The sequence below is a fragment of the Paramisgurnus dabryanus genome, chromosome 15, assembly GCF_030506205.2.
Source record: "Paramisgurnus dabryanus chromosome 15, PD_genome_1.1, whole genome shotgun sequence".
NCBI lineage: Eukaryota > Metazoa > Chordata > Actinopteri > Cypriniformes > Cobitidae > Paramisgurnus > Paramisgurnus dabryanus.
Genome location: NC_133351.1, coordinates 19168910 through 19180831, shown reverse-complemented (window position 1 = coordinate 19180831; position 11922 = coordinate 19168910). Strand labels below are relative to the sequence as shown.

Sequence of the window (11922 nt, the reverse complement as noted above, 5' to 3'; positions counted from 1 at the left end):
CTCCTATAAACAGGAAATATTATAACACAATGATTAGAGAAATAGCTTTGTGAGAAACTAAAATGGAGTGACATTTCTTTTTGTGGATCATAATGTTTTCCTATGTTAACCTGTACATTTTTTAATATTCTTTATTTATTTATTAGATTTTTTTATTGTACTAATTCATCTTTCTGTTATCGTGTTATTGTATATTATTTGTGAAACTTTACATATATAATTTGTAAGTTTTCAATCCTGTAGAGGTTTTTGTGTATTCTGTCTGTTTTGTGTATTGTTAAATGTTTTGAAGCATTAAGAAAAAATAAAATACAAATTATTTTTGTGGATATACTGCTATATACCTCTGTACAACCACATATGCACAGATATACAGCACACCTGCAGTGTTTTGAATGGGTTTAAAATGCTGAATGCTAAGTGACTGTAAATAAATGCAAATCTTCACTCAGACCTTTCCCATTGCAAGCTACACTGTAGCAGAACTAGCACTTTCATTAACCTGTAAAGGTCACTTAATAAAACAATAAAAACATTCACCCACGCTCATTTTCCAAAACATTATGTTTTTTCTTCTTGAACATCTTTATTGTCATTTATAGAGCTTGACAGGCCTTCATTACTTTCCACTTTTACATTATGAAAAATCAGTGTTAAACTGTTAAAAATCTTTACCCTTTAATAACAGGAACAAAGTAGTTTGAACAATATAAGGCCAGCATTTTTATATTTGGGTGAGTTACCCCTTTAAGATGTGAAGGACACATACAAACCCCTCCAGAGTACTAGGAGAAAGACAAAGAGAGAGTAAAAAGACATAGAACGTATTGAGATTGACAAGCATGACATGACTGAAATGGATAAGAGAGGCAAACGAATGGAAACAGATATACACGGTTTCATTAACCCCTTGCCGCGGTTGAGTGTCATCAATCAGAGTCAACATTACAGTGCATTGACATCAGACCCCCGCTGCTCTTTCATCAGGACATGATGAGCATCTCTCCAGAGGAATCCATCACACACTATGTGCCACTGTTTATGTGTCTGTGCTGAGTTTTATCAGATTTCTGTTGAACTACCTTTTTTTATGAAAAAACATTTTAGGTGTATTGAATTTGGATGTTGACTGCCTATGCAAAGGCATTAAACCCCTTGAAGCATTTGTGACGAAGGTTTACTGTGACATTGTTTTCTAATTGTAACAGTTTTTTTTAAAAATGTGTGTGTAAGGATCCAGAATATATAGCTAGAATATAAACTCTTAAGATGCTGGGATCTAAGTATTTTCCAACCATGGGTCCTTCAGAGAAGAGAGAAGTAAACTGAGAGAATAAGACACAAAACAGTTGCCTTTGATCAAACAGTATGAGGACATATACAGTATTTGTCATTCAAATGAGCCCCATTTTATTTCAAGCTGCATGTCTGACAGACATGTGACAAAGGAATATTATCAAATGAAAATGAGGTCGGAGGTAGCTAAATGGAAAATGGAGTGCTGTCTTCTGTGATGAGTGTAGCAATTTTCATGGTGTCTGAATTCATATTGCTTTTTTAGTGATGATCTGTGACAGATGCAATTTGTCACCAAGAAATAATTGAATAATTAAAACAGTATTGTTGACAAAAAGCATAGTTGAACTTCTCACTTTTCTACTTGTGCTACAAACTGGCATACTTATAGCAAAAGTGAGCCTGTTTTAATTGAATAGTGGTTTAGGAATTTGAGAAATTGTGTTACTTGTGTTAAATCATTTATTTGCTTATTCTAATAATATTAAAAATATTCTAAGTAACATGTTTCTTACAACTGAAAGGTTCAATCATTGAAATAAAGCTATTTGTCTCATTTAAATAAATTATTATGCACTCAATACTGAATAAAATATGAAAACACGCAACAGTCTTATTTTAATATCATATTGTACAGTAGGTATTCAGTCCAAATTTTATATTTTCTTTAATATTTCAGACATTCCACTAGAGGGAGCAATTTCACAACGGACTGACTCGCAGTAGACTCTCAACTCTCAAAGTTTCGCTTTATATATAAACCGTAAGTTTTTAGCAGCTTAACATTTCTAGACAGTTATACGATTTCATTACTTTAAACAAAATTTGTGTCGTTATAACGTTAGCTATTTTGATTTGTTAGTTCGAGAAGGTGTTAAGGGGTATAGTAACAATTCCGCGTTTTCTTCGTCTTATATCCTTCAGTGTCTAAATAAAATTGTTAGGAACAATACAGAGTAATGTAAACAAAACCTAGTTGAATAATATTTTAAATATATCACTTGTTTAGAAGGCATATTCGCTTTGGTTCTTGTGGTGACGTATGTCAGGATGGCCGAGCGGTCTAAGGCGCCAGACTCAAGGTTCATACCTTCCTGTGAAACGGGGTTTCTGGTCTCCGAATGGAGGCGTGGGTTCGAATCCCACTTCTGACAGCACTTTTTCCTTGAAATCCATGGATGTCATTGTAATTTTATTAAACTTTAAAACGTCAAAAAGATTACAATGAGGAAGTTCATATACATTTTGTCAGTCTAAACCCAATTATAAATGTGCTATTTGTAATAAAAAAATTGTAGAAAAACATTTATACAGTATAAGCTCAGTAAGCCCAAAATTAGTGATTTTCTCAGGAATTATACTTTTAGCTTCTGTTATTCAATAAAAATAAAACATCATCAGCTCTAATTACACATACAACTTAATGATGTAATTCCAGTACTCATATAAGTAATTTAACAGTTAAACAACAATAAACACCTGTAATTGTCCATATAGCTTACAAATGCTGCATTCAATTGAGGTTTTATTTCAATTTATGGCTTCCTGGAGTGTCTTTCTTTTCTGTAGTCGGGCACATTTGGGACACGCTTCATCACGGAAACATGATATGTGGAAACAGGTTCTGCAATCTTAAAAGCACAACATCTAACTGTCATTATATGTAATAAATTTACGGCCATAGGTTAACTTACTCTCGTTCTGTTCTCAGCAAAAAGCATTTCTAAGTAGCTCAAGATGGACAATAAAATTGCTTTAAAAATGTCTCAACCAAAGCTTATAATAAACTTACGCAACATGTTTTATGTGTGAAGGGAAATGTGAGCTGATGTCTGACCTTGGCAACGGGTGCAGGTGTCTTTTTTAAAAGGGAAAAGCACTTCCTTCCTGTGACAAAACTCGCAGATAAAACCTTTTGCCTGACACAGCTGAAGAACATAAGAGAAAAAGGCTGTTATCCCCTGTGCATATAAAAATGGACAGTTACTGGAATAATTTAGGGGGATCAGAAGGTGTACAGCAGTTTCTGCCTACATATGCACCCTGCATGTATCTCTTAATAAAATTATTTTTGTTTTCTCACTGAAACGTTTTTTTTTATATATATTATTATATTATATAATATACTTTATACACAAATAGGAGCCAAAGACATTATATAACACAAAACAGCAGTTCAGTGTGGCCTGTCAATCCCTACCCGTCATCTTAAAGGGATAGTTCACCCAAAAAATAAAATTCTGTTATCATTTACTTACTCTTTTGTGTAAGTTTCTTTGTTCTGATCAACACGAAGGAAGATATTTGAAGGAATGTTTGCAACCGATTAAAAGCCCCATTCACTTTAATAGTATTCTTTTAACCTACTATGTAAGTCAGTGGGACTTCTGATCAGTTTGGTTACAAACATTCCTCAAAATATCTTCCTTCGTGTTTATAAGAACAAAGAAATGGCTTGTAACAACATGAGGGTGAGAAAATGATGACAAAATTGTCATTTTGGGGTGAACTATCCCTTTAAAGCAACACTATGTAGTTTTTTTACCTTTAAATAATGTCTCTAAAATTATTTCAGTGATAGAATAACTTTAAACTGGACAAATTGTACTGTTGCTGCAATCCGAGCAGCCTCCTAGCTGCTACAAGCACACTCTGAAAGTGACGGTGGAGGGTAGGAAACAGAGCCCCGCCCCTCCACCTGCCTGCAAAAGAGTGTCTGATACCAGGCACTGTTGCGCTTTTCAACCTCATGGGGGAGCTGTAAGTCATTTTTACATGGAAACTACATAGTGTTGCTTTAAGAGGAAACATATAATCATACAACCCTGTAGATACCTACTGTTTTAATTACAAATAAAGTGTCATTTTTAATAATGACTCAGGTAGACAGACCTCACAAGTTTCTATGTGTGCAGTTGCAGACTGAAAAATGGCTTTGGCTGTGGTACAGAGCTGACCCCTCTTCAACTTAATGAAGTCATCCATAGAGAAAAGGTGGAGTTCCTGCGTCAGGTGAGCAGGCAACTGTTCAAACTCAGCAAGCACTCTGTCGCAGAAAAACAGATGTCTAAAAAAACTAAACACTACATTGAATAGTTCATTCATGATTGTTTTAAGCCCGTGAAATTGTCATTAAATGATAACACTTTACATAAATGGGGCTATGAAAGAAGAGAGAATCACCCAGCTGATAGTCTGCACGTGCTAAGAAGCTTTTTGGTGGATATTAGTTGCTCCTGAAGATCCTAAAGCAAGCATAACCACATAATTAATATCATTTCAACAAAACTGTCCATCTGTAGTACATACAGACAATGAATTCAAGCACAGAGCAGAAAGCATCATGTACAAAATGTTGCAGTTAACAAACATACTATGATGTGATATATGATATATGTGATATGATTTTAGGATCTTTTTAAAGGCTTACAGTGGCAGGTGGGGTACATATTTGTACCCTTTTTTTCAAATTGTACATACTTATACCATTTTTTTTTTCAAATTGTGTATGATGTGATGGTGGGGTACATATTTGTACCATATTTGTTTTTCAAATTGTGTATGATGTATTATATTTTTTATTTTACATAATCAAACAGTTTTACAGACAATTATATAGCATATTGTTTCATTACCATTTTATTTACTATTTTTACAGTTTCGAGGGGTGAGAACCAAAAGGGCGTTGGTGACATTTTGGTTGAAATGGAGTGTCTAAATATATATATAGAGAGAGACACTTACGCCTCTATGGTTCTCACTCCTCGATCTGTGAAACATTGCTAACATATATCTTTTTTAATAAATACTCTTTGATTTCAAAACACAATTTGCCACAGGAGTCTTGTGAATTACAGGGATTTTACAAATGATGGAGGGACCAGATTATGAAACTATCCATTTTATAACAGTCATTTAACTATAAGGAAGTTCATGGACATTGTGAAAGGAAATGACCTCCTAAAATTAGCACAACCCTTACAGTACATTGAACAAAAGCTGTTTATTGTCTAGCGATTGTTATCAATCACATCCTGTAGAAATTAATAGTGATATAATCATATTGTGCCATAGCAGAATGAAACACTTACTCTGAATCGCTGTAACTCTTTGGCCTGGCTGTAAAGGTTCTTTCCCACACTTGGGAGTTTGAAAATGGGTTGCTGCCATATAGAGTCAAGTAACTGTCTGGAGAAATGGCAGACTGGATACCGTGCAAAATCCCAGTTCCACAGAACCCGACCCGGAATCACGGATTCCTCACCACTGTGGCAACCATCACAGAAGTATCTGCCCAGGTAGTCACAATATCGCAGTTTTTTTGTATACCCTTGGGAGAGAGAAGCAGGCAGGGTTAAATGAATGAGGGGGAAAGTAGAGACGTTCATCTGTAAAGGACATGATGCATTATTACTCACTAGGCTCTACTTTAGTGCCACAGCCTGCACACAGGAAATGTTGGGAAACAATGACATCATTGCGTCTGAAAAAACGTAACATAATCATTACTGTAATTGCCATGCTTACATCAGCTGCAAATAGCCAGAACTTGTGGCTTTTTCTGAGGAAAGATTGATTGCTTGATTGCTCACAATTAATTTTGTTTCTTCATGCAATGTAGTGTAGAATACATATGAAAACATTATTAAGTGGACTTAACAAAAACGTTATTATCTCAGCATATAAGTCCAACCTATTATACTTAAGGTTAGTAAAAAAAAGGTTAAGTGTTATGGGCATCGGAACCATTATATGGGGGTGGGACAAGACCCACACATTTTTTAAGACCATGATATTGGACCCACTCACTTTTTCTCTTTTTTACCGCATGCTTGTTCATTTGGTCAGCCAAATCCATTCCACCAGATAAATGCCCCAATAAATTAAACTCTGTTTCACGTATAATACAGAAGTGATTTAAAACTGCAATTCATCGACTGGCTCCAAAAAGGAGGGAAATTCCCATAGACCTCCAAGTTAAAATGCACAACTTAACAGTAGACAAAAATATGTTTACAGCCTGGTACAAGATTTTTTTTGTCTGTATATCTAATTTCACCCCTAATGACAACTGTAAGGGGGGTGAGTTTTTTTGTAACTCTTCCGTTTAAATTATATTAAGCCTTAAAGTTCTGCATAATTAAGGGGCGTGGCCACTTGAGTGACGGTTGACAGCCACTGCTGTCACTAGAGTCAAGCTTGACCGGGCCTGGTCTCAACAACCAGTCACCTCAGCTTCACTTACGTCCAACCTTTTTACCCATTTTCAAATAAACGCGAGTGATATGCGAGAGACGCGCATGCGACGCGCGGCCAAGATGGCGACGACAGGCCTGCCTACTTTAAGCTTCAAAAACTATATTCAGAAACCTATGGGTGATGTCACGGACACTACATACAGTCTATGGTTAAAAAACACATCTTTGAGCATCATAATAGCATATTTAAAAGTTTTACCTGTCACATTAATTTCTTCATGCTTTAAAACAGCTTGAATGTAACTGTACACCCTTGACTCATTTATTATACACGAATCTATGAATACGCCTTTATCGCACAGCTTGGACCATATAAATGCTGGGTTGTTTTTAACCTAGGACTGGGTAACTATTGGACAGAACACATTTCTCGGTTAAAATGACCCAAGTGATGGGTTGTTTTAACCCAACTGCTGGGTTGTTTCAACATGGTTGATGAACAATTTTGTTAAAAACAACCCAGCATGAATATGTGTATGAATATGCAAATTAGTCTCCGCCTCCACTCTTTCGCTCCACCTCAGAACATAGATATAAATATGTAAATAGATGCTACATTCGGCAGTTTCAGACACATAACTCCTGAGTTTGGTTTCGCACAATGCATACACGACCTGTGCATTTGCAGCACTAATCTTTAAGTGCTGATGTTAACAACAGCACTTATCCTGTATATGTGAGCAGCACGTGGAAGCATAACAGAAGTAGACTAAAGCAGCAGTGCCCCAATTGTGTCAGTGCCAAATCTATGCGGCATCCACACATAATATCTATAACTCGAATACTGATCTACGTGTTCAACTATGTGAATATGATTGGTTTCATGTTTGTGACATTGAAAACCAAGGGAATTTTCAACCGCGGGAATGAGACTAATTTCATGGTGAAAATACTTGGCAATAGTGTTAAAGTCAGTGTCCATCTCTGAAAGCCAATGTTAACATTTGAAATCACCTAAACAAACACGGCCTTACCCCAATAGAATCTGGACCTTCTTTTGATAGACCCGCCCCAAACATACGCAACGCAACCCAAGCAACGGTGTCGTTTAGTACACACACACCTTACTGATGATTGGCTACAAGTGTTTTTTGGTAGTCGGCCCGACTCCCTTTCCGATGTAAATTATGAATTTGTACATGACTTATCTTATTAAACTCACCACATAGACAACAATAAAAACCTGATTTTCTCCACAGTGGGACTTTAAGTGTATAGTGTGCATATGTCATTTGGGACACATCTGTTGTCTTTCTCACCTGTGTGTTGGTTGGACACAGAAGATGATTTGAAATCTGGGTGGAGCCCAGGTAAATGTTCCTCTCATTCTACTTTTCTGCCGGATTTCTTCGGTTAGACTGATCCTGTCCCCTACTGTTGTGGAGTAAGAGTACTGCAGAGGACACAAATAAAACGGATAAAATACAGTAGCTGACAAAAATATATGATCATCTTAACCAAATGTGTTGCCTATGTAATCTCTCTTACTCACTATTTAAAATAGACTTGTAACGGATTATGATTATCATATAGTGACGACTATTTCAAATATCCTGCTCTGCAATACTGTACACACCATACTTGTGTAAAGCAAAAAACAGAGAGGACACGCAGTGGGTACTTGTGTGGCTGCACCTGTGTGTGCTAACTGCATGAATGTGTGTTGATGTTTAACCGCGCTCACTTCCTGTAGAGCTATGTTGAGGTTGTCAGGGTTTTGCAGTTGCTCAGAGGGGAACCACTGCTTCCTGAACTCTGATACCAAGTGATGGGCTAAATCTTCTGCAGAGTGTGGCACGCTGGAGCTCTGAGATCTATAAAGCGCAAACAAATCCAAATATATTTTAATAATGCAATATTTTAAACACAATGACTTTGTGCAAACAGAATTTGAGTTGTGCATACCCCTGAAATGAAGCCAAGCGATGTCTGTTTAAAAATAACTTGGGGGCGCTATCGTCTGGCAGAGATAAGAAATAAGAGAAGAAAATATGAGAGAACACTTCCTGTACGGTATGAGGAACATAAAATCAAATGTATTCAAAATTCATGGCCTAAAAATGCAATTCTGCATAGTGGGGCAAGAGTCTTTTGGTCTTAAAATGTATCTTTTTTTTGTAGTGTGCACTGTGCAAATAATTTAGGTTTGACTAAACAAATTACTATCTGCAGTAGTAACAACTTATTTATGATGAGCTATTAGTTTTAAACAGGCTAAGTCAGCATTTATCAGATTTTTTCATGACCACATCACATGTGGTTGAAACAGGGATTTGTGTTTTCTTCCAGTGTTGCACATAATCTGGTTTTACCCTCAAATCCAATGTCAACGGAGGAGAACGAGTCCATCTGTGTAGTGTTGGGTGTTTCATATCTGTCTTGGCAAGGATTTGTGTTTTTGAGCTGTTGCAGACACACAGCCCATTTTACAGCCTCCAGCACTTCGAGAACCATATCCACAACCACAAAATGAGCATTTTCCTACACTCAAACACAGACATATGTTGTCACGCAAATGCATAACCATCATCCATGATCTGCCGAATCTTTGTAAGAAATACAAATGCAGTCATTCACCTGATCCAAATTGTTTCTGTAGAGGTCTGTAGTGGAGTGTACATCAATATATGATCCATGTTTCCTAGCCTGTCCTGAGATTCTTAGATCAGATGCCAGGGGGATGTCAGAGCAGGCTCTTCTTTTTGGTCCTGATTGGAGACCCTTATTTAGTTGAATCCTTAACCTTCTAGAAGCGGCCTCAAATTTGGGGTCACCAGAGGAGTGACTGAGAAGCTGAGTCCCTTGAGAGACATGTGCAATTTTACCTGTACCAAAGATATTTGTAAGAAGTTTTGACTGTCCTATAAAGTCCTTTAAGGAATCGTCAATGTACGAATCTTTGCTTTCATCTGATAAAGATACCAAACCTTTGCTGAACACAGATGAGCGTTCTTCTGGTTTCTCTGACTGAGCGACTTCATCCAATTCATTTGAATTTGAGTTGTTTAATATTACTGTATTTAATGGAGAGGTGGACAGTTCAGATCTATCACAGGCTGGAGGTGTCAAACACAGATTAGATGGAGAGGACTGTTTCTCTGCCTTTAACTTTGTGTTGCACCTCTTGCGGGATATGACAGGACTGCTCCGGGGTAGGTGGTATTGTTTCTCCGGATCGGGCAAGCAGGAATCACATTCACTGAGTGGTGCATTAAATTCACACTTGCTCAGTCCACTTTCATTCATGTCATCATCAGTGCAGTCGGAGTGATTTTCATTTAATTCAGAGTTAACTAACCAGTTAACAAAGTGTACCGCTTTGGTGATGCTGCTGCAATTAGCTTTATTTGCCTGGAGAAAGAGAGGAAATAACAGTCAAATAATGCTCACAGGAATAAAATGGAAAACTTGATTGGATAAATGTATAGGTAATCCTAGTTATCTGGATTACCCAAAAGCTGAAACCGTTTACTTTCCATTTTGCTGTTACAGATGAAATGATACTCTAATTTTCAAATCATATCGTTATCATTCATAAAAATCATGCAATTTCAACCCAGTAACTAGCTTAAAACGTATCATTACAGAGACATTAGTACATGGTCTGTGTTTATCAATACTTCTGTACAGCTGGAAATAAATAAGCACTAGAAAAATATGTGGTATATCCAAAAACGGTAGAAAATCTAAGAAAATACTCACCATATCGCATAGGAATTTTTAGAAACGACAGGACAAATCTTGCTTTCGTTAATGATATCTGATGCGTCTCTAGCGATTTCACTTCCTCAGTCCGTAAATTAGCTCAGAGCTGCCTTACTTTAGAGAAGCAACAGTGTGACACTTGTTTGATTGACGTATTTTTTGTGTCCAATAGGGTAATTCTCTATAATTTAATAACGAAATCAATAGCTTTTATTCGAAATCTAAATATTTATAAATAATATAGTTGATGAATATCTATTATCAAATGCATTTACAATATAACGTTAAATTATGCATGTTACAGGCCTAGTAATGTTAGTTATTACAGCCAGCCGTTACTTTACTTAAAGAACCATTTTTATTTTCGTTGTGCAAAATACTTCGATTCAATTAAGCTTCACAACTTTGTGCAAAATGTCTATCTTTAAAACGTAATTAATCCAGGCCTTAGTTATATAGCACATTTAAGTATTTTTACAAACATACTTTACAAAAACATTGATGAGTGCATCTTGTGACAAAAAAATGGCACTAATAATATATGTTAAGATATGTCAGTGAAATATGCTTTCAAATTAAAGCAGTTCAAATATGCATTTTAGTCTGGGACTAGGATAAACCCTGTCCGGAAAACCGCCCCTATTGGATTGCTATTTTAATTAATTACGTAAATATTTTAATTCACTTTTAGCAGCTAATTTTCTACGACTTTTTGTAGCTAATCAGGCTCCTCTCGAATTAAGGCTCAGACGTTTATTATAGATGAGGAGGACTGGAAAACGCTCCTACATCTCTGTTTTGATAACGTACAGCAGATGTCGCTGTTGTAAAAGCCAGTTCCGCTGTTATTGGCACAAGCTCGGCTCCATAAACAAACTGCGCAGACGCGGTTATGGACAGTGAGATAGCGCACTAAGAAGAAATTCACACGCTGCTGCTGCGACCAGCACATTTCTCTGGGATATAACAATAACAAACCCTTTCCATTTGTACATTTTCCCGTCGGGGCGAATATGGCGACGCTGGGACCGGAGCCCCGTCCCCACTCCCAGCTGCCTTCAGCAGCATTACAGCCGAACCTGAGCGGACTGGGCTCGAACACGAACCTGCCCCTGAACCGGGGCTTAGAGAGAGCTCTGGAGGATGCGGCCAACTCGGGATTTCTAAACCTTAGCACAAGAAAACTGAAGGAATTTCCTCGGACAGCATCTAACTATGACTTGACGGATACCGTTGAAGCAGGTAACGTTAAAGAGAAATGGTGCTCTATTTGTGTGCGCTTTCAGTTTGGATGCGCGCAGAATTGTTGTAAACAGGGACACCCGTGGAGTGTGGCATTTTGACAGTGTGTACTGTAGGGTAGATACATTGACGTCTGCGTTAGTATACATAAGACTATTTTATAGAACTGATGTTGTATACAGGACGGTTCGGGATGCCACTAAATTTGCATTCATGCGCTACAAACGCCCTGCACCGCTTCAGCTTCGAACGTGGACTGTTATGGTTCAGACGCAGGGTATTTTATTCACTATTTAACCCCAATGAAACAAATTTTCCACATACTGAGTTCCCTGGAAATCCAATTACAGATATGAGTATAAAATGTTTCAGTTCCTCGTTTGAGAGTGAGCAGAATATAAAAAATGTATCTAAAGTGAAA

General features: G+C 37.0%; 2 protein-coding genes and 1 non-coding gene across 8 annotated transcripts in view; 2 read left to right on the top strand and 1 right to left on the bottom strand.

Moving 5' to 3' along the window:
• Window positions 1-1875: 1875 nt before the first annotated feature.
• Window positions 1876-10363, bottom strand: rubcnl (rubicon like autophagy enhancer). 2 transcript variants are annotated; one of them, XM_065251351.2, is made up of 13 exons: window positions 10257-10363; window positions 9482-9905; window positions 9132-9379; window positions 8867-9035; window positions 8460-8514; window positions 8239-8368; window positions 7814-7947; window positions 5715-5779; window positions 5388-5626; window positions 4480-4541; window positions 4189-4342; window positions 3134-3224; window positions 1876-2927 (listed from the first exon to the last, which is right to left on the bottom strand). In XM_065251351.2, the coding sequence occupies exons 1-13, from the start codon at window positions 10257-10259 to the stop codon at window positions 2827-2829; spliced, it is 1875 nt and encodes a 624-aa protein (XP_065107423.1). In that variant the 5' UTR covers window positions 10260-10363; the 3' UTR covers window positions 1876-2826. The 2 variants fall into 2 exon arrangements, with proteins under 2 accessions (XP_065107423.1, XP_065107422.1); XM_065251350.2 differs by having other exon boundaries at window positions 9132-9905.
• On the top strand, window positions 2341-2450 carry trnal-caa (transfer RNA leucine (anticodon CAA)). Its single transcript has 2 exons — window positions 2341-2378; window positions 2405-2450. It is a non-coding gene; the product is annotated as a tRNA-Leu (tRNA).
• A 787-nt stretch (window positions 10364-11150) lies between the features above and the next one.
• lrch1 (leucine-rich repeats and calponin homology (CH) domain containing 1) overlaps window positions 11151-11922 on the top strand; it is a 49724-nt gene continuing 48952 nt past the window's right edge. For all 5 annotated transcript variants that reach the window (XM_065251595.2, XM_065251593.2, XM_065251594.2 and 2 more), the window contains exon 1: window positions 11151-11501. In XM_065251595.2, the coding sequence (XP_065107667.1) occupies window positions 11273-11501 (229 nt within the window). In that variant the 5' untranslated portion in view covers window positions 11151-11272. The remainder of the gene's footprint in view (window positions 11502-11922) is intronic.

Excerpts from the sequence above, each read along its gene's own strand:
- rubcnl (XM_065251350.2), bottom strand. Across the intron at positions 5,627-5,714 it reads TGGCACTAAAGTAGAGCCTA|GGTATACAAAAAAACTGCGA; the intron begins GTGAGTAATAAT and ends CTCTCTCCCAAG. Across the intron at positions 2,928-3,133 it reads CACCTGCACCCGTTGCCAAG|ATTGCAGAACCTGTTTCCAC; the intron begins GTCAGACATCAG and ends TGTGCTTTTAAG.